The sequence below is a fragment of the Salmo salar genome, chromosome ssa12 (assembly GCF_905237065.1).
Source record: "Salmo salar chromosome ssa12, Ssal_v3.1, whole genome shotgun sequence".
Classification (NCBI taxonomy): domain Eukaryota; kingdom Metazoa; phylum Chordata; class Actinopteri; order Salmoniformes; family Salmonidae; genus Salmo; species Salmo salar.
Window position 1 is genome coordinate 92,757,396 of NC_059453.1, and position 25,350 is coordinate 92,782,745.

Below are 25,350 nucleotides of genomic sequence, written 5' to 3' on the forward strand. Positions count from 1 at the left end.
AGAGATTTGAGACTGGGACGGAGGTTCACCTTCCAGCAGGACAATGACCCGAAGCATACTGCTAAAGCAACACTCGAGTGGTTTAAGGGAAAATATTTAAATGTCTTGGAATGGCCTAGTCAAAGCCCAGACCTCAATTCAATTGAGAATCTGTTGTATGACTTAAAGATTGCTGTACACCAGCAGAACCCATCCAACTTGAAGTAGCTGGAGCAGTTTTTCCTTGAAGAATGGGCAAAAATCCCAGTGGCTAGATGTGCCAAGCTTATAGAGACATACCCCAAGAGACTTGCAGCTGTAATTGCTGCAAAAGGTGGCTCTACAAAGTATTGACTTTTGGGGGGTGAATAGTTATACACACTCAAGTTTTCCGTTTTTTTTGTCTTATTTCTTGCTTGTTTTACAATAAAATATATTTCGCATCTTCAAAGTGGTACGCATTTGTGTAAATCAAATAATACAACCCCCCCCAAAAATCCATTTTAATTCCAGGTTGTAAGGAAACAAAATAGGAAAAATTCCAAGAGGGGTGAATACTTTCGCAAGCCACTGTATGTGTCTCTAATATGGTCATACATTTGGCAGGAGGTTAGGAAGTGCAGCTCAGTTTCCATCTCATTTTGTGGGCAGTTTGCATATAGCCTGTCTACTCTTGAGAGACAGGTCTGCCTATGGCGACCTTTCTCAATAGCAAGGCTATGCTCATTGAGTCTGTACATAGTCAAAGCTTTCCTTAAGTTTTGGTCAGGTACTGTAATTTGCTGCTGTGTACTCTCCGTTTAAGGGCCAAATAGCATTCCTGTTTGCTCAGTTTTTTTTGTTAATTCTTTCCTATGTATCAAGTAGTTATATTTTTGTTGATGAATTGAGTTGCTGTCCTGGGGCTAAGTGTGGTCTGTTTGTGAACAGAGTCCCAGGATCAGCTTGCTTAGGGGACTCTTCTCCAGGTTCATCTCTCTGTAGGTGATGGCTTTGTTATTTAAGGTTTGGGAATCACTTCCTTTTAGGTGGTTGTAGAATTTAACAGTTCTTTTTTTTCTTTTCTGGATTTTGATAATTAGTGGGTATCGTTCCTAATTCTACTTTGCACAAATTATTTGATGTTTTACATTGTACACGAAGGAGGATGTTTTTGCAGAATTCTCCATGGAGAGTCTCAATTTGGTGTTTGTCACATTTTGTGAATTCTTGGTTGATGAGCAGACCTCACAACCATAAAGGGCAATGGGTTCTATAACTGATTCAAGTATTATTAGCCAGATCCTAATTGGGATGTTGAATTTTATGTTTCTTTTGATAGCATAGAAGTCCCTTCTTGCCTTGTCTCTCAGATCGTTCACAGCTTTGTGGATGTTACCTGGGGGATGGCAGGTAACCTAGAGGTTAAGAACATTCGGACTGTAACAGGAAGTTCTCTGGTTCGAATCCTTGAGGCGGCAAGGTGGAAATAACAACCTCAACTGCTCCCCGGGCTCTGATGACGTGGCCCCCCGCCGATTTAAAGGGGTTGGATTAAATGCGAAAGACATATTTCGGTTGAATATTATTCAGTCATGTAACTTAACAGTTATCCCCTTTCCCTATCTGTGTTGCCGAGGTAGGTATATATTTTAGTATGTTCTAGGGCAATGGTGTCTAGATGGAATTTGTATTTGTGATCCTGACAACTGGACCTTTTTTTGGAACACCATTATTTTTGTCTTACTGAGATTTACTGTCATGGCCCAGGTCTGGCAGAATCTGTGCAGAAGATCTAGGTGCTGCTGTAGGACCTCCTTGGTTGGGGACAGAAGCACCAGATCATCAGCAAACAGTAGACATTTGACTTCAGATTCTAGTAGGGTGAGACCAGGTGCTGCAGATTGTTCTAATGCCTTTGCTAATTCATTGATATACAGTATATTTTGAAAGGGTGGGGCTCAAACTGCATCCCTGTCTCAACCCACGGCCATGTGGAAATAAATCAGTGTGTTTTTAACCGCACACTTGGTGTATGTGTACATGGATTTTATAATGTTGTATGTTTTTTTTCCCCCAACACTGCATTTCATCACTTTATATAGCAGACCCTCATGCCAAATTGAATCAAAAAGGTTTTTTGAAATCAACAAAGCATGAGAAGTCTCTCTCTCCTCTTCTCCAGATCTACCTGCTGATTCAACGCTCTCTCTCTCTCTCTCTCTCTCTCTCTCTCTCTCTCTCTCTCTCTCTCTCTCTAGTCAGTCTCAACCACGCCTGCCTGGCACCTCATTCCACATGAAATGAGTTACAGGGTGCCCTCTCTGTACACACATGCACTTGATTATTATTATACATACACAGTGCACACATACCCATAATGAAACTACTGCTTCCAGTGCAGTGCTTCTAAAATACAATGGATGAAATTATATCAATACCTGGATGACTGAATCCAAGGACTGCATGATGCAGTCAGTTAAATGTAGAAATGCTGACTAACTGCTTCCGTTATACTCAATCAGTACGGTCCTGTATTACTGCTTCAGATACTTGAAGTGGAAATAGATTCATACATATTGTATGTGTATGAATGATTTAGAAAATGTACAAAATATACCAATATGTACGTTAAAACACACACACCAACGTTGCTATACATGCTACTGTATGCGGCTGTAGCCACTTACCAACTGTGTGGTTCTGGGGTGAGTTGCTGGTGAAGTGCTATAGAAAATCCAAAAAAGCTCCCTTTCTCCCCCTCCTTGATCAGAGTCATGCTAGTATCCAGGTTGAACCCCGCGACCGTCAGGGAATGCAGGGAGAGAAGGAGCAAAAGGAGAGGAAGACACCAGGACTGTGAAAGAGAGACTCCATGTACCACATGTGGTGCCATAGTCCTAGAGAATGAGCAGGTCCTTCAGCAGAGCTCAGCAGAGCAGGTCCCTCAGCAGAGCAGAGCAGATCAGGTCCCTCAGCAGAGCAGAGCAGATCAGGTCCCTCAGCAGAGCAGAGCAAGTCTCTCAGCAGAGCAGAGCAAGTCTCTCAGCAGAGCAGAGCAAGTCTCTCAGTAGAACAGAGCAAGTCTCTCAGCAGAGTAGAGCAAGTCTCTCAGCAGAGCAGAGCAAGTCTCTCAGCAGAACAGAGCAAGTCTCTCAGCAGAACAGAGCAAGTCTCTCAGCAGAGCAGAGCAAGTCTCTCAGCAGAGCAGAGCAAGTCTCTCAGCAGAACAAGTCTCTCAGCAGAGCAGAGCAAGTCTCTCAGCAGAGCAGAGCAAGTCTCTCAGCAGAGCAGAGCAAGTCCCTCAGCAGAGCAGAGCAAGTCCCTCAGCAGAGCAGAGCAAGTCTCTCAGCAGAGCAGAGCAAGTCCCTCAGCAGAGCAGAGCAAGTCCCTCTGCAGAGCAGAGCAAGTCTCTCAGCAGAGCAGGACCCTCAGCAGAGCAGAGCAAGTCCCTCAGCAGAGCAGAGCGGATCAGGTCCCTGAGCAGAGCAGGTCCCAGTTCAGTTACAGATTAATGAAGAGTTGTATAATTATTGTGTTTAAATTGATGAGCAACAAAGACAGAATGGGTTTCTGCTGTTTGAATCTCCTGGATTGGTATATTTCCCTTGTTTCCTTCTCTCCTTCTCTCTCTCCTCCTCCGTTTTCTGCTGTCAGTCTGTGGAGCAGCCTGAGAAAATGTGGCTGTGTCCGAGCTACTGTAGCGTGTGTGTGTGTGTGTGTGTGGTGTGTGTGTGTGTGTGAGGTGTGTGTGCATCCCCCTCCTCTGCTGTGTGACAGAGAGAGACAGAGGACAAGTGCCTTGAATAGCCCACTCCTCCCCTACCGTACTCTTTCAATCTCTCTCTCTCTCCCATCCTGCTCTCTCTCTCAGCTGACATCAACACTTAAGGGACTGCTGCCAAAATACCAGGCTGAGTTGTCAAGATACTTGGACTCAGATGAACAGGAAAAGACTGAAAAGAAAGTATGAGAGTTTTTTTAATCTGTTAAACTCACAGTGTTTAAAATGCATTTTTTTTCCTCTGCAGTAACTATAGTAACTGTAACAGGTGTCTGGTTATCTGAGAGAGAAAAAGAAGAGAGAACATAACATTTAGAAAACATTGAAGATACCTCTGGCAGGAGAACACAGTTGATCAATAATCAAACATTGAAGATACCTCTGACTGGAGAACACAGTTGATCAATAATCAAACATTGAAGATACCTCTGACTGGAGAACACAGTTGATCAATAATCAAACATTGAAGATACCTCTGGCAGGAGAACACAGTTGATCAATAATCAAACATTGAAGATACCTCTGGCAGGAGAACACAGTTGATCAATAATCAAACATTGAAGATACCTCTGACTGGAGAACACAGTTGATCAATAATCAAACATTGAAGATACCTCTGGCAGGAGAACACAGTTGATCAATAATCAAACATTGAAGATACCTCTGGCAGGAGAACACAGTTGATCAATAATCAAACATTGAAGATACCTCTGACTGGAAAACACAGTTGATCAATAATCAAACATTGAAGATACCTCTGACTGGAAAACACAGTTGATCAATAATCAAACATTGAAGATACCTCTGGCAGGAGAACACAGTTGATCAATAATCAAACATTGAAGATACCTCTGGCAGGAGAACACAGTTGATCAATAATCAAACATTGAAGATACCTCTGACTGGAGAACACAGTTGATCAATAATCAAACATTGAAGATACCTCTGGCTGGAGAACACGGTTGATCAATAATCAAATATTGAAGATACCTCTGGCTGGAGAACACGGTTGATCAATAATCAAACATTGAAGATACCTCTGACTGGAAAACACAGTTGATCAATAATCAAACATTGAAGATACCTCTGGCTGGAGAACACAGTTGATCAATAATCAAACATTGAAGATACCTCTGGCTGGAGAACACGGTTGATCAATAATCAAACATTGAAGATACCTCTGACTGGAAAACACAGTTGATCAATAATCAAACATTGAAGATACCTCTGACTGGAGAACACAGTTGATCAATAATCAAACATTGAAGATACATCTGACTGGAAAACACAGTTGATCAATAATCAAACATTGAAGATACCTCTGGCTGGAGAACACGGTTGATCAATAATCAAACATTGAAGATACCTCTGGCTGGAGAACACAGTTGATCAATAATCAAACATTGAAGATACATCTGACTGGAAAACACAGTTGATCAATAATCAAACATTGAAGATACCTCTGACTGGAGAACACAGTTGATCAATAATCAAACATTGAAGATACCTCTGGCTGGAGAACACAGTTGATCAATAATCAAACATTGAAGATACCTCTGGCAGGAGAACACAGTTGATCAATAATCAAACATTGAAGATACCTCTGGCTGGAGAACACGGTTGATCAATAATCAAACATTGAAGATACCTCTGGCTGGAGAACACGGTTGATCAATAATCAAACATTGAAGATACCTCTGGCAGGAGAACACGGTTGATCAATAAACAACTGAAGGGCTTCTTTCTTCTCCTCCTTTACAGAGAACAATCTGGGCTGGAATCCCATAACTTCCAGTAATTAGAATTAGAAAAAGGGGGAAATGGCATTTAGAAAATAAGGAAATTAGCTGTAGATAGCTGCTAGCCGAAAAAAATATTTGAAGATAGCTGTTAGCTGCTGGAGAAACAGTAAAGTTTTATAAAAGTAGTTTTTTTCTTTCAGAGGTCTGCTTGGAATCCCATAACTTGCAGTGATCTGAAATGGACCTCCCTGACAATAGTGCAAAGTAATGTGCGCAGCGACCCACGATATGTAAGGACAACCCTGTGATGGGATGAAGCGGAGGGTAACAAGAGGTATCTGTGCTGTGGCATGAAAATGTGACCAGAATTACAGAAAAACAACATTTTTATCAATTTTTGAAAAAGGTTGAAATGTAACAAAATGTGGAAAAGGGGAAGGGGTCTGAATACTTTCCGAATGCACTACCTGCTTTGCCACACCAAAGTTCAGTGTCCAGTCAGTCATGCCCTCACTGATTCCTGTCCTCCTGTCACTAACCTAACGTAGCAGGCATAAAAGAAACGCATGAAACTAGATCCCTCTACATGCTGGTCTTGACAAGAAGGGGGAAAAAAAACTGTCTGGGGAGGTTCTCTTCTGCACTGTTCAACCAATCCAGTTAATGTGGAGGAGGAGTTAAGATGGAGAGTCGCCCGTCCAAAATCATCCCAAAAGAACGTCTTTCCATTTCCCTTGAAAAGCAGAACAAAACTCCTTCCCACCAAAACAGGCTGAAAAACAACTCTTAACACTAAAAGGGCATTATCATAATTTTCCCAGTTTCCCAGTATTATTCAAACCTTATAGTGTGGAAATATAAAACATTGGGAAAATCACATGTTTTTGACTGAACTGAGCCTTTCAGTTTGGACAGAGCGGCACAAACGGGGCGCCATGAGATACAGAATATGAAATTAGGAGAGGTAGGTCCTTTTTGCGAGGTATGTTTTATTACTTGCAAGTATTTCATACTTAATTTTTTTCCCATATTGTTTTAGTAAAAAAAAAAAATACATCTATCGAAGTCTATATTTTCCTTATCTGAAAATAAACTGTATACTGTGACAGACTGCAGTGGTCAGTGCTCACTACTCGCTGATGATTCCGTGAGTGATCTGGATCAGTCTTAGATGCTTGCACTTGCTCAGCTCTCAACGCTGAGAACATCATTCTCATGTGAACTGCTTGGCATCACAAGCCAAGGGGAACTCCCACATAGTGGAATAAAGCAAGCATGAGGGCCTGGCCATTGGGGGCCTGCACTGAGCTGTTGGCTGGCTGTCGCTGAAGCACCTGCTCTTGTTGCCCTCTGCTGCTCTGAGGTGGTGTAGGAAGGGAGAAAACGCAGCCATGTATCAGGGTATATCAGGGGTATGCCAGTAGGTTACCTTTAGACGCCATAGGAGTCAACAGACATGAATCAGGGCAAGCCTGCAGGTAGGTCCTTCTGTAATGCAGAATGGTAAAAGTTATAAATCTCTCATTATACTGTATAGTTCTTCATATAACTCACAATGATCTAAACTTTGAATAGGTTTATATGTACAAGTGAATGTACTAACGGTTGAGTAGTTTGTATCTACTGGTCAAAAACAAAGCTGTTGGAGCTTAAATAGCTTTTTTCCCCCTATGGATGTTCATTACACTGATTTACCTCCATCAAGTTCTTTGGTCAAGATGTTGGCATGGGGCCCGTTTTCATACAGCATCTCACAGTAGGAGTGCTGATCTAAGGTCAGTTTTGTCCTTTTTTTAGTTCATAATGAAGAAGATTGTAATGGGCAAATTCTAGATCAGCACACCTAGGAATTAATGCCATTCACAGCTCTACAAAATCTGTTTCAGACAGCGTCCTCTCTGATCGTTATAGATAATCATCATATTATCTTCCATTTTTTTGATTCAGTATCAATCTGGGAGGCCTGCGTGGCATCAATAGCCTTCCCTGTTGATTTCCTCATATCAATCAAGCCTGTGTTAATACATCTTTTAATTTCTATTAACATAATACAAATACTACTAATATAATAATTTATATCGTTATGTTTTTTTTGGTGTACATGTAACAGCATAGCTTCCGTCCCTCTCCTCACCCCTACCTGGGCTCTAACCAGGGACCCTCTGCACACATCGACAATAGCCACCCTCGAAGCATCGTTACCCATAGCTTCACAAAAGCCGCGGCCCTTGCAGAGCAAGGGGAACGACTACTTCAAGGTCTCAGTGAGTGACGGTTGAAATGCTATTAGCGCGCACCCCGCTAACTAGCTAGCCATTTCACATCGGTTACATACAGTATGCACTAAGGACAAAAAGACACACACAAACTCCTTTAAACAGAATGGTATCCTTTAAACAGAATGATAACCTTCAATCAGAATGGTATCCTTTAAACAGAATGGTATCCTTCAAACAGAATGGTATCCTTCAAACAGAATGGTATCCTTTAAACAGAATGGTATCCTTTAAACAGAATGGTATCCTTTAAACAGAATGCTATCCTTCAAACAGAATGGTATCCTTTAAACAGAATGGTATCCTTTAAACAGAATGGTATCCTTTAAACAGAATGGTATCCTTCAAAGAGAATGGTATCCTTCAAACAGAATGGTATCCTTTAAACAGAATGGTATCCTTCAAACAGAATGGTATCCTTCAAACAGAATGGTATCCTTCAAACAGAATGGTATCCTTTAAACAGAATGGTATCCAGAAACTGCAAAAGATGCTGGGACTAAAAATAAATAAAGAGGAGATCCAAGGAATGGCAAGTCAGTGAGTTTGAGAAAATATCTTTAATGGCAGCTTGGGCTCAGAGCCCAGAATGTGTGAACAAAGTACAGTAGGTGGTAGAGGAGAAACAAAAGTTAACAGCAAGATCTCCTGTGACAGCCTGTGTGTGTGTGTGTGTGTGTGTGTGTGTGTGTGTGTGTGTGTGTGTGTGTGTGACACATGCCCCACCCACCTGAGGATCTGTCTTTTTCAGCCATCTATTTCTTGTGTTTGGTGCAAAATCCTCTTGTCACTTAAGTCTCGCTGGATTGAATACTTTCATTTTACTTTAATACTCTTGTTTGTGCCTGTCGTTTTTCCTGTTTTCTATTTTTATGTGTTTATCCTTTATTTAACTAGGCAAGTCCGTTAAGAACAAATTCTTATTTACAATCACAGCCTAACCCAGACGATGCTGGGCCAATTGTGCGCCGCCCTATGGGACTCCCAATCCCGGCCTGTTGTGATACAGCCTGGAATCAAACAAGGGTCTGTAGTGACGCCTCTTGCACTGAGATGCAGTGTCTTAGACCGCTGCGCCACTCGGCAGACCACTCGGGAACGTTTAGGACCTTGGAAACAATGACTTGTCAAACACATTCCGGTAATGGCTGAAACGGGAATTGAACAAAGTAATAATCTAATACAGTTGAAATGTTTACATATTAGAATGAAAATGAAAGCAACTTCCGAAAGTCTGTGGAAAAAGTACCCAACTGTCATACTTGACTAAATGTAAAGATACGTTAATAGAAAATCACTCAAGTAAAAGTGAAAGTCACCCAGTTAAATACGAATTGAGTAAAAGTCTAAAATTATTTGGGTTTAAATATACTTAAGGATCAAAAGTAAATGTAATACACATTTTGTTGCATTACAGCCTGAATTTTTACAATTAATTAAAATTGATAAATTATGATTTTTTTGGGGGGGGTCACTACACACAATACCAAATAATGTCAAAGTGGAATTATGTTTTTCAAATTTTTTACTAATTAATAAAAAATGAAAATCTGAAATGTCTTGCTCGGCAATGAAAAGCCAACTGGCATTTACTCCTGAGGTGCTAAACTATTTCACCCTCTATAACCACTGTGATTATTAGACACTGATGGTCATCTATGAACGTTTAAATGTCTTGAAGAACGATCTGGCCTACATTTCTGTACTCTTTTATAATCTTCACAAGCACAGCCCTCTAGGTTTGTTCCTAGGTTCCTGCTTTTCTAGGGAGTTTTTCCTAGCCACCGTGCTTCTACATCTGCATTACTTGCTCTTTGGGGTTTTAGGCTGGGTTTCTGTACAGCACTTTGAGACATCAGCTGATGTAAAAAGGCCTTTACAGATAACTTTGATTGAGTCAATAAGTATTCAACCCCTTTTGTATGGCAAGCCTAAATAAGTTCAGAAGTAAAAATGTGCTTAACAAGTCACATAATAATTTGCATGGACTCAGTGTGCAATAATAGTGTTGAACATAATTTTTGAATGACTACAATCGAGCAGTGAATTTGAAACACAGATTCAACCACAAAGCCCAGTGAGATTTTTTTCAATGCCTCGGAAAGAAGGGCAGCTATTGGTAGATTGGTAAAAAAAAATAAAAAAAAATAAGAAGAATATCCTTATACACTTTGGATGGTGTATCAATTCACCCAGTCCTTCCTAACTCAGTTGCCAGAGAGGAAAGAAACCACTCAGGGATTTCACTATGAGGCCAATGTTGACTTTAAAACAGTTACAGAGTTTAATGGCTGTAATAGGAGATAACTGAGGATGGATCAACAACATTGTAGTTACTCCACAATAATTTTACCACAATAATAACCTAATTGACAGAGTGAAAAGAAAGAAGCCTGTACAGAATCAAAAATATTCCAAAACATGCATCCTGTTTGCAACAAGGCACAAAAAGTAATACTACAAAAAATGTGGCAAAGCAATTCCTGAATACAAAGTGTTACATTTAGGACAAATCTGTCCTAAATGTAACAGGCATGTGTGCGTAATCCTGGGGAGCCTGGTGCCTTCGAGTGCCAGGGAGGGGGAAGGCAGCTCCAAAATGCAGGTGTTTCTCATGGGGACACTACGTCACCTCAAAATCTACAGGGAGAGCTTGAAAATTCAAGCTCCTTGGGTGCTGCCATATAGTTAAATTTGAAGTGCCCAACCACAGATACTATTACGTCAAATCACCTTATATCTACAGTAGCTTTGATTGGACTGACATCATACTTTCAAAATCTTAGCTAGCTGTCATCATCATGAATCAAGTCGACAATCTACTGGCAAATCCCTTTTAATCCTTGTTATATGAAGAGAAATAATGAAGAGAAATTACAGATAAAACTTTTCAGTGCTCATCGGCCATTGGACATAAATATTACACAACAAGTTGGAAATCGCAAATTCAACAATGAGTGGTTTGGAAGGAATCAGTGTGTAACTGCAAGCATTGCAAAGCAATCACTAGTGGAGTGGATGTGTGGTCCAAGTCTGGGTTTAACAATGCGCTGGATTCACCTTACCGTGAAGTGCCTACTTACAAGCCCTTAACCAACAATGCAGTTCAAGAAATACGCTTAAGAAAATATTTACTAAATAAACCTAAAGTATTAAAAAAATAATAATAATAAGTAACACAATAAAATAACAATAACGAGGCTATATACAGGGGGTACCGGTATAAAGCGTTTCACATTCTCTAATGGTTGAAATGAAGTCTCTCATTTGATGAAATACTACACCTATCCTGTGTTTGTCAGATCAATGCAGATGAAGGAAATTAGATATTGAGATGAACCAGTTTTACATGATGCATAGGAAGTGTAGTGTACTGTTTATTTTATTATATTTCTGTATATATGAATTACAAATCAGCCTTTAACTAGTTAAAACATGTTTGGAGTCTATTGCATAGCTACAATGTGTAACCATTGATGTCCCAGGACCAAGATTGGTAAACACTGTTGAAGTGTATAATTGTAATTCATACATGCAGACACAGAGTCATTCAAAGACTGGAATTTGATACTCCTGGTATTGGATATGATTGAAAAATTCTCTCAAAGACATTCATACCTGAGCTGCACATTTATTTGCCAAGGTAGTGTACATGATCAGTGACTATATTAAAAAGTACAGGCTACAATGTGGGCATCCTTTGTACAAAGTTATATTATATTCTACTTAACCATAGGCTTCATTAATGTCATTCAGACTGTTTTGAAGTTGATACAACTGGCTATGAAAGCTGAGGTTCATAGCTAGGTTCTGAACTAATATGGCATACAGGTATTTTTTATCCTCCACTGCGCAATAAGCAAAAATAAAATTGTTAGCTAGCTACATTACTTCATCTGCATTGCATGGCAAATATCAGCAAGGCAAGCTTACAAAATTGTACATTCAATTTGCAGTAAATGCTTTAGCTAGCTAGATTCTTTACATCCACTGTTTAACAAGATGACCGCCTGGTTTGCTGGTTGTTTCAGGAGTCCCTAAAACATTAAACAACCAGAATTACAATTTCATACTCATGTCACAACACACATAAAGCTAGTCAGCTAGTCAGCTAGCTGTCTAACGTTAGCTAGCCAGCTAGCTGTCTAATGTTAGCTAGCTGTCTAATGTTAGCTAGTCAGCTAGCTGTCTAATGTTAGCTAGTCAGCTAGCTGTCTAATGTTAGCTAGTCAGCTAGCTGTCTAATGTTAGCTAGTCAGCTAGCTGTCTGTTAGCTAGTCAGCTAGCTGTCTAATGTTAGCTAGTCAGCTAGCTGTCTAATGTTAGCTAGTCAGCTAGCTGTCTAATGTTAGCTAGTCAGCTAGCTGTCTAATGTTAGCTAGTCAGCTAGCTGTCTAATGTTAGCTAGTCAGCTAGCTGTCTAATGTTAGCAAGTCAGCTAGCTGTCTAATGTTAGCTAGCCAGCTAGCTGTCTAATGTTAGCTAGCCAGCTAGCTGTCTAATGTTAGCTAGCCAGCTAGCTGTCTAACGTTAGCTAGCCAGCTAGCTGTCTAATGTTAGCTAGCTGTCTAATGTTAGCTAGTCAGCTAGCTGTCTAATGTTAGCTAGTCAGCTAGCTGTCTAATGTTAGCTAGTCAGCTAGCTGTCTAATGTTAGCTAGTCAGCTAGCTGTCTAATGTTAGCTAGTCAGCTAGCTGTCTAATGTTAGCTAGTCAGCTAGCTGTCTAATGTTAGCTAGTCAGCTAGCTGTCTAATGTTAGCAAGTCAGCTAGCTGTCTAATGTTAGCTAGCCAGCTAGCTGTCTAATGTTAGCTAGCCAGCTAGCTGTCTAATGTTAGCTAGCCAGCTAGCTGTCTAATGTTAGCTAGCCAGCTAGCTGTCTAATGTTAGCTAGTCAGCTAGCTTGCTAAATCGCGATTTCCGTAAATTAACTTTGACATAAAAAAAATATGCATAATCGTTTGTCTCTACATTAACTAACATATTCTTCTGAACTGTACATTTTTGGAATATTTCGTTATGATGTTATAATCACTTACATTTCCTACCATCTTAGTATTTTTGTCAGCCATCTTTGCTGAAGAAAGTCTCCAGCCTTGGGTCCCATAGCGTCAAATTCGTCATGGAAACCACTCGATATGATTGGTCATCGCCCAGCGGTCGCTGCTGGTGATTTGCATAAAGTTGGGATAAGTTTACCTTTTCACCGCCTCCCACGCCACCTTCGCGCCGCCCTCTCCGCTTCTCACCGCTTTCCTTCCATTGAAAATAAACGGGAAGCGGTGTTTCACCGTGCGGCACAATGTGCCAGTGAATACAGGGCATTGCACCAATGCGCCACACGGGAGCTATAATTCAGTCAATATCTGATGGATAATTTTTTTTTAAATCTAAAAGTTTGGAGTATCTTCATCCATTGTCCAACTGTTGCATTATAATTGTTTTTAAAAACCTTTTAATAATTTTGATGAGCGTTGCTTGTGACACCGCCACCCAACAACCCAATACAAGAATTCATTAGCAGTCTGGGTGACTCACTTCAAGGAGAAAGACTATTTTAGATGGTAGACAGTACTTAAAAAGACAGTGTTTTTCCTCTTCTACCCTTTTTAGCCCTCACCGCTCTGTACCACTGCTGCTGCAGACAGCACTATTACAGTATTGATTAATGACTGAGACAGGAGACAGAGAGGAGGTGGAGGAGGAAGAGGTGGTTCATAGGTACTGTATATGAATTGGATTACTGATAGCCACACTCATATCCCATGCTGTGTAAACAGCAGGTGTCGACTAACAGTGAAATGCTTACTTACGGGCCCTTCCCAACGACAGGTGTAGACTAACAGTGAAAAGCTTACTTATGGGCCCTTCCCAAGAACGCAGAGAGAAAGAAAGAGACATTATAGAAACATAATAACACAATAAATAAATGAAAGATAACTTGGTTAAATACACAGGGTACCAGTACTGAGTTGATGATAACTTGGTTAAATACACAGGGTACCAGTACTGAGTTGATGATAACTTGGTTAAATACACAGGGTACCAGTACTGAGTTGATGATAACTTGGTTAAATACACAGGGTACCAGTACTGAGTTGATGTGTAGGGGTGTGAGGTAATTGAGGTAGATATGTGCATATAGGTAGGGATGAAGTGACTAGGCAACAGGATAGACAATAAAAAGTAGGAGCAGCGTATGTGATTAGTCAAAAGTGATGTTCAGAGTCCTGTTGGTTCCAGACTTTGTTCTCTTTACTACTGCACGGCGAGCGGTACCGGTGCACCGTCTATGACTTGGCTGGCTGGAGTTAATGATACCAGTTGATCCTCAGATCCTCAAAAAATTCTACAGCTGCACCACTGAGAGCGTCTTGACTGGCTGCATCACCTCTTGGTATGGCAACTGCTTGGCATCCGACCGTAAGGTGCTACAGATGGTGATGCGTACGGCCCAGTACATCAGTAGAGCCGAGCTCCCTGCCATCCAGGACCTCTATACCAGGCGGTGTCAGAGGAAGGCCTTAAAAATTGTCAAAGACTCCAGCCACCCAAGTCATAGACTGTTGTCTCTGCTACCTCACGGCAAGCGGTACCGATGCACCAAGTCTGGAACCAACGGGACCCTGAACAGCTTCTGCCCCCAACCCATACGACTGTTAAATAGTTAGTCCGGGTAGCTATTGGTTAGCTATTTAACTATCTGCATTGACCCTTTTTGCACAAACTCTTTTAACACATCACATACTCTGCTGCTACTGTTTATTATCTGTCACTTTATTCCTAGTTATATGTACATATCTACCTCAATTACAGCATACCTCTGCACATCGACTCAGTACTGGTACCCCATGTATAGAGCCAAGTTATAGTTACTGAATGTGTATCTATTATTACTTTCATTATTACATGTTTTACTTTTCTATTATTTTCTTTCTCTCTGCATTGTTGGGAAGGGCCGTAAGTAAGCATTTCACTGTTAGTCCACACCTGTTGTTTACAAAGCATGTGATGTTTTAGCATGGGCAAGGGCAGGGCCATTGAGGCCTTACACCATGCTTCTGCCATTTTAAAGTAGTCAAAGGAGTCAACTAGGTGGGGATTCCTATGGGTTGTAGCCTCAATGGCGCTGCCCATGCTGTCACAGACACTAATGGCACAGATGGTATAATGGCACAGGGAAGAGAGGAAGAAGAGAATGAGGAAAGCAGAGGTTGGATTTGAATTGGAGGACGATGGCAATAAAAATGGAGATGGGGTGTCGAAGAAAAGTGGTGTCAAGTGCAAACAGAGTGAGTCAGACTGAGTTCTGGAGGTGAAATGGAAGTGAATGAGGGTGAGTTAAGTGAGCTGGAAGATGTGGTGAAGAGCTCAGCACTTGAGCCTGGCATCAATTGACATGAAAAAGAAGAATCTGGTCTAGTAAGAGTGAACTTTTTTTTGGAGAAAGTGGACTCTTGCCTTTTTTAGTCGGATTCATTTGTGGTTTCATGGTGGATGAGAAAGGAGTTGGGTGCAGTTGAATCAGTGAAGGTAACCCGTAGTGGACTTGTGATATTTGTTTGTGTTTGTTCTGATCAGAGGATAGCGGACGCTCTGTGTCACGCAACTTGGGTGTAGATCTGTTTCTTGCTTTGCTGTTAGGAACAGGGCACCATTGAAAGGAGTGATTTCTGGGGGTAGCGTTACGTGTGGAGGTGGAGAGATTGAAGGTGAGAATTCCTGGTGTTTGTGATGCCCACCGTTCAGACCCGGTGGTGAGCGTGGTGAAACAGAGGAGTCACTGTTGGTCCTTCTGAGTTTTGAGTCATATATTAGTTATCCTGTTAGAGCTTTTGTGCCGAATCCACTGCAGTGTTTCAGGTCCCACGTTTATGGCCATGTTGTAGTAGTTTGTAGGAAGAAGATTCCAAGATGTGGGAAGTGTGCAGGAGGGCATGTGATAAAGGATTGTGTGGTTTCGGGGGATAAAGGTGTGTGTGTGTGTGTGTGTGTGTGTGTGTGTGTGTGTGTGTGTGTGTGTAAACTGTAGGAGTGCCCATGTTGCTGGGGGATCGGAAGTGTCCGGTGAGAGAGAGGCAGGTTGAAGTGGCCAGAGTCAGAGTAGTGCAGAAGAAAGTAGAGGAGGATGGGTCAACGGTGAAGGATCCTGAGAGGATTGCTGTGAGTAGTCGATCTGTGCAAGCACAGAGAGATAGAGCAACGAGTGATGTTTGCTTCAGTAAGGGTGGCTTCTTAGCGTTCATAGCAATGGTGATCAACTGTACCACAGAAATGGAATGTAAATCACAGCAAATAGATGTTGTGGTGGCAGCTGCAGAGAAGTATTTGGGTATATGAGATTTGACTTTGGAAGAGTGGTGTGTTGAGTGGCGGTGTTTTTCTCTTTCCCCATTTTTTCTGACAAAGTACAACGGATTTATATTATAGTCCACTTGGTGGCAGTAATGCAACATATTGGATGCCAACTTCCGTTAAACTCCAAAGAAGAAATAAAAACGGATCTGAAGTCAATATTGCGTTATTTTGGGCTAATTCAACGTTTCTGCTTTGGAATGGAAAGCTGATCTTAGATATTTGCCTACGAGAAACGCCATTGATCATCATTACGTGGGTCTGGTGACAACAGCTGTAAATCCTGCCAGCTCTCATGTCCCTGCTAGATAAATGAAAATACATTACACAATTAAATTAAGGTAGCGAACAATAAAGTAAAAATGCTTTCTCGTTTATTGAAGGAGCACCATGCAAAGCAAAACGAGAGAAAGGAACTGCAAGGTGAGACCAGGGTAAAGAAAGTATCGTGTGTCGCTGCAGCTAACTATGCTATATGCTAAAAACATTAGCTAGGAAATATAGTTAGCAAGTTAGCTGCAACAACAAGGTTCTAGTTAGTTGAACCTTTAGAACAAACAACTGTTTGAAATACATGAGTCGAACAAATTGTCAATTTCGTGACGATAACTGGATTTATAGTTAGTTAGGTCTGTTTAGCAGAGTTGCCTCTGCTAGTAACGTTATTGGAACTGACGCCCTGGACCAGTCACTTAGCTAACTAGCACCTGGAATCGACTTTATACCGCATATATATATATATATATATATAGTAACGACCCAATATATATGTGGTTATATACAAGTACATGTACTCCAATGGTTACTCAAGTTTGGGTGAATACAACCAATTTAGCTAACTAGAAGACGGTACCGTTGTTGACTTGATGGCTAACCTAGCTACGTTATGCTATTCCACCCATGACATGGTAGGTGGGGTTTGTTCATTCCGGGGTGGCGGATTCCTACATTTGTCCAATAACTAGAAACTCTAGTTTTGCTTCCGTTTGGTTATTAAACGGTAAACGTTTTCTGTAGGTGCATTCATTACGCATATTCTGCAACAGAAACAGTTTACTCCAAACTATTTAACGTTTTGCAAAAAAAAAAGAAGAAATTCAGGTAGGACCCTCCCTGTTTTTTGTTCTGTTGTGGTCGATTTACTTCTATTTGGTGGTTTAAACGGTTTCCGTTTGAAGATGTAATGAATACACTCCTGTTTTCTTTTGCCCTGCTCAGAGAGACGCAGACGAGAGGCTATTGCAGCTGCCACCTGTCTAACAGAAGCCTTGGTGGATCACCTCAATGTTGGGTATGTGAATATATGGCTAGAAGCTAGCTTGTGGCATTTACCCTGTAGAGACCTATAAAAATATGTATTTATTTTTTGCCTGACTATGTTTTGTTTTTCCCAAATTCGTTATTTTCCATTTTAGTTTTTCAAGATTTAAGTTTTCGCTCTCTCTCACTCACTTAAAAAAATAAAAGTATTTATATATATATATATATATATATATATATATATATATATATATATATATATATATATATATATAAAAATGGATGTTGTTGTAAGACCACACTAATGTTTAAACTGCATCAGAAGACACATTTTTAGTTCTGGGATTTTTTTTCTTCAAATATGATTTTTGTGTAGTTACCCTTTAATGGAAATGTGCACCAGGAAGAAACAGTTGTTTGGTTAAGCGGTGTTTCTGTAGTGCTCGTGTGATTGCAGAGTTTGCAAAACAAATGGCCACTGGATTGATGCAAATAATCACAATATTATTCTGCCAGGTAGACATATAGGCTACTTTGTAGTTAACATTTTTAATTGATAAGGTTTTTGGGAAAGCCTTTCTATCTCTACCAGAATAATGTTATCATTAGCATCATAGCTAACGGCTACACAAAGTGTAGACGTATGCACCGCACACACCCACTCAGAGGCATTCCTGTGCTGTTTCAGAAAGTTGCATGAAAATACGAATCACTGATGCATTTTGTTTGTCTTATGATTCACTTTGGCAAATTTTAATGACATTTCTAATAACTTCTAATAACTTTTGTTCAATAGATTTTAGTTAATTTCCAAACAAGTTGAATATATTGTTGAATTACGTTTTTAATGTCTTGATTCCGTCCACAACACAGATTTAAAAAAATGTTTTATAGGGACCTACCCCTTTTTTTATGTACCCATCTTGTCATTTTGGTTCAAGTCATTCAGCTGTTCAACTCGGCCATTTCAGATCAAATTTGTTGACACGTGACAAATTAGGCCTGTTTTGTAACCTGCATTGAAAATGTTTAGCTACCATCTTGTATATGAGCTGTAGGTTTATATCATTTTGTCAAATGCACTTGATCTTAGCTAGCTAACGTCTCCATGACAACACCTACAGGTGTGATCTGGGATTTCTATTGGAGAAGCAGTTTCTTCCCATCTTCATACAAAGCAATCTTTGATTTTATAACTGAAAATGCCCCATAGATATTTTTTTTTATTATCCTGGACAAAAAAAAAAAATCAAACGTTTTCAATGGAGATTCTCAATTGAGTTGTTAGTTCAGGACTAGGCATCATCTGTGCCCAGGAAACTGCCCCCTGTCAGTGTGCTTATTAGCTTTCAATCACTGTGTTAACCAATGATAACATGTGACTCCACAGCACAGTGTACATACACACCGGTAATATTTCAATAGTACAAAAGTAAATTAAAATCAAATTGTATTCGCCACATGCGCCGAATACAACAGGTGTAGACCTTACAGTGAAATGCTTACTTACAAGCCCTTATTAACCAACAATGCAGTTAAGAAAATATTTACTAAATACATATATTTTTTTAAGTATAACAAAAATAACAATAACGAGGCTATATACAGGTGGTGTAGGTAATTTGTACATGTAGGTAGGGGTAAAGTGTCTATGCATAGATATAAACAGCGAGTAGCAGCCAAAAAATGTAAATAGTCCGGGTGGTCATTTGGTTACTTGTTCAGCAATCTTATGGCTTGGGGGTAGAAGCTGTTTAAGGAGCCGTTTGGACCTAGAGTCGGCGCTCCGGTACCGCTTGCCGTGCGGTAGCAGAGAGAACAGCCTGACTAGGGTGGCTGGGGTCTTTGACCATTTTTAGGGCCTTCCTCTGACACCGCCTGGTATAGAGGTCCTGGATGGCAGGAAGTTTGATCTAGTGGCGACACACAAGAAAAGCACCATGTGAAAACAGTTGGACTTGACTACCATTGTTGCGCCACTACATTCAATTGCAGTTAACAAAGAGTAGAAAGTCAAGTGTAGAAACCTACTTTTTTTGTTGTTGAGATTATGGATTTCATAAGGATTCTTTTTTTTTTTTTTACACTTTCATAATCACTACTTCCTGTCTAATTTCTCTTCAGTATCCAATAGAATGTCTTTGCACATAAGATGTCATCAATTCAACCTTCTGTTGATTTGTTAGACGTTGCTTAGGCCTACATCCTTATGTCAAATCTTCTGATCGCCATGTCTCTTAAAATGTTGTTATACTCATATTCCAGTTGCTGTGTTTTAATTCCAGGGTGGCCCAGGCGTACGTGAACCAGAGGAAGCTGGACCATGAGGTGAAGACGTTACAGGTGCAGGCCAGCCAGTTCTCCAAGCAGACCGCTCAGTGGATCAGTATGGTGGAAGGCTTTAACCAAGCCCTGAAGGTATACAGACTGTACAGTATGGTGGAAGGCTTTAACCAAGCCCTGAAGGTATACAGACTGTACAGTATGGTGGAAGGCTTTAACCAAGCCCTGAAGGTATACAGACTGTACAGTATGGTGGAAGGCTTTAACTAAGCCCTGAAGGTATACAGACTGTACAGTATGGTGGGAGGCTTTAACCAAGCCCTGAAGGTATACAGACACTATACAGTATGGTGGAAGGCTTTAACCAAGCCCTGAAGGTATACAGACACTATACAGTATGGTGGAAGGCTTTAACCAAGCCCTGAAGGTATACAGACTGTACAGTATGGTGGAAGGCTTTAACCAAGCCCTGAAGGTATACAGACACTATACAGTATGGTGGAAGGCTTTAACCAAGCCCTGAAGGTATACAGACACTATACAGTATGGTGGAAGGCTTTAACTAAGCCCTGAAGGTATACAGACACTGTACAGTATGGTGGAAGGCTTTAACTAAGCCCTGAAGGTATACAGACTGTACAGTATGGTGGAAGGCTTTAACTAAGCCCTGAAGGTATACAGACACTATACAGTATGGTGGAAGGCTTTAACTAAGCCCTGAAGGTATACAGACTGTACAGTATGGTGGAAGGCTTTAACTAAGCCCTGAAGGTATACAGACTGTACAGTATGGTGGAAGGCTTTAACCAAGCCCTGAAGGTATACAGACTGTACAGTATGGTGGAAGGCTTTAACTAAGCCCTGAAGGTATACAGACACTATACAGTATGGTCTTAGATTAGTAGCGATTTCCCCCCTAAATCCTTTTGTTTGTTGAATGATAGCAGGCCCCAAAATGACCCCCCTGTAATGAGTGTTTCAAACCTGATGAGGAGTACAATATAAGTTTCCTTTGGGATCAGAACAAACTGGTGGCTTTTCATCGCCAGAGGCCTAGCTGTTAGTTTACTTTCCACTCCTGTTATAATGTTAACCCTGCCACATTCCCAGCCAGGCAAACATGTTAAATAGGTTCAAGAGCATTTTAGTTAAACACGTGTGATACTTAACATTTAGTAGGCCTCAAGCTCATCAAAGCAATATATATCACTGACTCAGACAGATGGTGAGCTACTGTTTTTTAAGTACCAAGGCTCACACTCAGCTTTAAGCCAATCTCTGCCTGTGTTAACATTGACACCAGTAGATGCCTAAGGTATGGAGGGAAATCCAAACCCTTGTTGTTGAACATCAAATGCCATATTCCATCTCTCGGGTCTGTAATCTTCCAGGAAGCTGTATTAGAGGTGCATAAGGAATGTGTCCTGTACAGTCACATACCTTGGCTTGGTCAGGAAGAACAGAGAGCGAGCGAGAGAGTAAGGTTGATATGTTTTGGTATTAATCCTTAAGTCTTTTGACACTCCCGTGCGTCAATCTAAGTAACATAATAATAAAAAAAATCCCCATCAGAAAATACGTCAGTTTAAGGTAGAGATATCATGGCATCCGCCTATTTCGCCTTCCGGATCTGCGGTGGAAGGTGGCCGAGCTACAGCGGTGTATGTCCGAACATGAGACATCCTGAAAATCCGTCTTCTCACGAAAAGGTCGTTTTGTGGCAGTTTTGTGATATTGTTCCAAAAAATATATATTTCCTAAACTTTACTTACATCTCCTAGATATAGGACAGACACTTCAAAAACATATTCCTTATGATCTATTTAGATATTTTTTGTTTGTGTTATTCAATGTGTTTGTATGGGCTATAGTAGCAAAAGCCAAATGTCATATTTTATCATTTAAAAAACAAAAAAACATTTTATACCTAAAGTTCAAAATCAAATAGCTAAATGACTAATGGTCTGACCATCTTAAAACAATTCCATATGTTAGCTTAGTAGAGGTTAAATAGCTCTGAGTCATCTGTGTCACAGCTCACTCATGCTTTGTCAAGAATTTACTGTTGGCTTTGTCATTAAGAGGATAACTTTCAGGACTGCCTGACGATTAAATGTCAGGTGCTCACTCATAAAGTTAATAATGCCCCCCCTTCTCGTAAAGTTGATCATGTCCCCCCTTGTCGTAAAGTTGATCATGTCCCCCTTTGTCGTAAAGTTGATCATGCCCCCCCTTCTCATAAAGTTGATCATGTCCCCCCTTGTCGTAAAGTTGATCATGCCCCGCCTTGTCGTAAAGTCGATCATGTCCCCCTTTGTCGTAAAGTTGATCATGCCCCCCCTTCTCATAAAGTTGATAATGTCCCCCCTTCTCATAAAGTTGATCATGCCCCCCTTGTCGTAAAGTTGATCATGTCCCCCTTGTGGTAGGAAATAGCTGCAACACTTGTGTAGTCTTTAACATGTAGGCTACTTATTCATGAACTTTTGACATTTTTAGTTGTACCTCTTCCCATTGTATCCTTAGTATTGACCCCTTAATAAGGCAGCCCTAGCCTTTTAACCTTTTTTATGTTTTTGTTTTGAACAGGAAATAGGTGATGTGGAGAACTGGGCTCGCAGTATTGAGATGGACATGAGAACCATCGCTACAGCTCTGGAGTACGTACACAAGGGTCAGCTCACATCAGCCTCTTCATAGATACGCTGAACCTTAACCTGGAACTGATAGCCTGCTGCTAGCTTCAGTAGCTGAACGCTTTCACTGTGAAAGAGTGGTGGACTTACCACGGATACCAGGATTCTGGTTAAAAAAACCCAACTAAAAACAGCTGATGAACCATCTGAAAAGTTGATTGGAGGCTTCAGTAATGACTAAGGCTTTAAGGCTTGCTCAGTGTTCATGAGTGACACATTGTGTTACAGTAGGAACAGTATGTCTGTGGACAAATAAACCTAATTTAACAGAGCGCCTATGGCCCATCTGCAATGTAGTTTTGTCCACAACCCTTTAATTGTTAAAGGTCTGTACCAAAATATACTAGCGGTCGTGGAAATATCGGGAACTAATTGTCCACAGACCAGGTATAATGGGCAACAACTTCAGATGGGTCCATGTGAATTTAGCAACACTCCTAATAATAATAATAATAATGATTTAGCTGTTTGTCCAAACATTGTTTCCTTTTGTGAGTCAATCTGTGTGGGAGAACAAGACAAAGCTAATGTATATAATCCATTGTATGGGCAATGCAATGTTTTAACAAATCTTCTTCGGAAAAGATCAATAGTTCAGATTGGTTTAGTCTCTCTCTAGCGTACCAGTCAGTCATTCTCTAAAGTTATTCCATTTTCCTATTCCCATGAGGATGAATAGGACTTTGAAATGTGGATTAGCTAGCGAGGCGTTGGAACAAAGGAGGCCTGTTTGTGAAATAGTACCATGGAGAAATAGGATTTATTGGCTTGTAATTGGTCGCCTGTTTAGAATGAGAGACTTGTCTGGTAACTGCCATCTCTCCTGGATGACTAAAACAACCTAGTCTGGTTAAAGCAGACTGAATGATGTGTTCACCAGTGACATCCGTCTGGGTTAAGCAGGTGGTATCTGTACCCTGTTTTAATAAAAGCCACGTTAAGTCTCTTGCTTCTTGAAAAACCTTTTGGATCATGTATGTTCAATTAATCGTTCTCTCTCACGGTGTATTGTAGCCTGAGTGCCTGTCAGTTTCTGCTATTGTACCTACTCATTGTCACGTCAAACACATTAACCGCAATGGAGTTGACGAGAGCACAAACGGATCTGGGGGACCAGGTTATACGTGTCAAGTTCTCGTCTTTTAACTCTGATGTGACGGTTCTCTACTCTTGAATAAAGAAATGAAGTCATTTGTTGTTTTTGTATTATTTTTGGACTGTGGAATCCAGCTGAAAAGACAAAGTAAAACGAGGAAAGTTGTTTCATCACTAGGCCACGGAGCACTAGAGCTCAATCACGTTGCTGTTTAGTAAACCAGTCTCTTTCATAAGTTCTGACAACCTCATGACGTTTGGGTTACTGCATGCACAAATTCATCTAAAATACAACAACAAAAGAATCAAACCCGTAGGTGACGAACACGGATATAACAGACATGGTCCACTCGCTGAATAAGTGTGGGTAAATATTCCATTAAAAATCTACTGTTTCCAGCTACAACAGTAATTTACAACATTAACAATGTCTACACTGTATTTCTGATCAATTTGATGTTATTTTAATGGACAAAAAAAAGAAGCTTTTCTTTCAAAAACAAGGACATTTTTAAGTGACCCCAAACTTTTGAACTGTAGTGTACATGTAACTTTTATTTTTTATTCGTATTTTTTTAAACTGCGTGTAAGTAAGCATTTCACTGTAAGGTATTGTATTCTGCACATGTGACGAATACGATTTGATTTGAGGTCTCTATAGACCTAAATAGGATTAGTGTGCATTTAGTTAACCCTCTTTTACAGAACGGTATGGCGATGTACAGTAAATGTAACAATATTACATTGCAAGCTGAAACATAAAGTTCCACAAGGTAACATTGAGCAGTTTTAGTATATTTGACAAGAGTTTTAGACTAAAGACACCAAGACTGACATCTATCTGTATTATTAGAACTCTAGATACTGACAGATACAGTTGAAGTTGGAAGTTTACATACGCTTAGGTTGGAATCATTAAAACACGTTTTTCAACCACTCCACAAATTTCTTGTTAACAAACTATAGTTTTGGCAAGTCGGTTAGGACATCTACTTTGTGCATGACACAAGTAATTGTTCCAACAATTGTTTAGACAGATTTTTTCACTTATAATTCACTGTATCACAATTCCAGTGGGTCAGAAGTTTACATACACTAAGTTGACTAAATTCCAGAAAATGATGTCATGGCTTTAGAAGCTTCTGATTGACTCAAATTATGTCAATTAGCCTATTACCTGTGGATGTATTTCAAGGCCTACCTTCAAACTCAGTGACATCATGGAAAAATCAAAAGAAATCAGCCAAGACCTCAGAAAAAAAATTGTAGGCCTCCACAGGTCTGGTTCATCCTTGGGAGCAATTTTCAAATGCCTGAAGGTACCACGTTCATCTGTACAAACAATATGACGCAAGTATAAACACCATGGGACCACGCAGCCGTCATACTGCTCAGGAAGGAGACGCGTTCTGTCTCCTAGAGATGAACGTACTTTGGTGAGAAAAGTGTAAATCAATCCCAGAACAACAGCAAAGGACCTTGTGGAGATGCTGGAGGAAACAGGTACAAAAGTATCTATATCCACAGTAAAATGAGTCCTATATCGACATAACCTGAAAGGCCGCTCAGCAAGGAAGAAGCCACTGCTCCAAAACCGCTATAAAAAAGCCAGTTTACGGTTTGCAACTGCACATGGGGACAACGATCGTACTTTTTGGAGAAATGTCCTCTTGTCTGATGAAACAAAAATAGTACTGTTTGGCCATAATGACCATCGTTATGTTTGGAGGAAAAAGGGGGACGCTTGCAAGCCGAAGAACATCATCCCAACCATGAAGCACGGGGGTGGCAGCATCATGATGTGGGGGTGCATTGCTGCAGGAGGGACTGGTGCACTTCACAAAATAGATAGCATCATGAGGAAGTAAAAGAATGTGGATATATTGAATCAACATCTAAAG

The 25,350-nt window shown here is 40.5% G+C and overlaps 2 protein-coding genes and 1 long non-coding RNA gene across 5 annotated transcripts in view; 1 reads left to right on the top strand and 2 right to left on the bottom strand.

The window, feature by feature from the left end:
* Positions 1-3,186, bottom strand: part of itga7 (integrin, alpha 7) — a 91,898-nt gene extending 88,712 nt beyond the window's left edge. The window contains exon 1 of one of the 3 annotated variants that reach the window (XM_014134011.2): positions 2,649-3,186. In XM_014134011.2, coding sequence (XP_013989486.2) covers positions 2,649-2,854 — 206 coding nt within the window. In that variant the 5' untranslated portion in view covers positions 2,855-3,186. The remainder of the gene's footprint in view (positions 1-2,648) is intronic. The other 2 variants (XM_014134013.2, XM_014134012.2) reach the window with 2 other exon arrangements.
* Positions 3,187-11,375: 8,189 nt separating this feature from the next.
* LOC106566154 (uncharacterized) lies at positions 11,376-12,984 on the bottom strand. The gene is made up of 2 exons (XR_001319801.2): positions 12,800-12,984; positions 11,376-11,797 (listed from the first exon to the last, which is right to left on the bottom strand). It is a non-coding gene; the product is annotated as an uncharacterized lncRNA (long non-coding RNA).
* A 3,230-nt stretch (positions 12,985-16,214) lies between these two features.
* LOC106566155 (biogenesis of lysosome-related organelles complex 1 subunit 1) lies at positions 16,215-23,545 on the top strand. Its single transcript, XM_014134014.2, has 4 exons — positions 16,215-16,538; positions 17,334-17,406; positions 19,661-19,793; positions 22,248-23,545. The coding sequence occupies exons 1-4, from the start codon at positions 16,478-16,480 to the stop codon at positions 22,356-22,358; spliced, it is 378 nt and encodes a 125-aa protein (XP_013989489.1). The 5' UTR covers positions 16,215-16,477; the 3' UTR covers positions 22,359-23,545.
* Positions 23,546-25,350: the final 1,805 nt, after the last annotated feature.

Coding starts and splice junctions, on each gene's coding strand:
- LOC106566155 (XM_014134014.2), top strand. CDS start 16,478: ATGCTTTCTCGTTTATTGAAGGAGCACCATGCAAAGCAAAACGAGAGA. Junction 16,539..17,333: donor CGAGAGAAAGGAACTGCAAG/GTGAGACCAGGG, acceptor TGCCCTGCTCAG/AGAGACGCAGACGAGAGGCT. Junction 17,407..19,660: donor GTGGATCACCTCAATGTTGG/GTATGTGAATAT, acceptor TTTTAATTCCAG/GGTGGCCCAGGCGTACGTGA.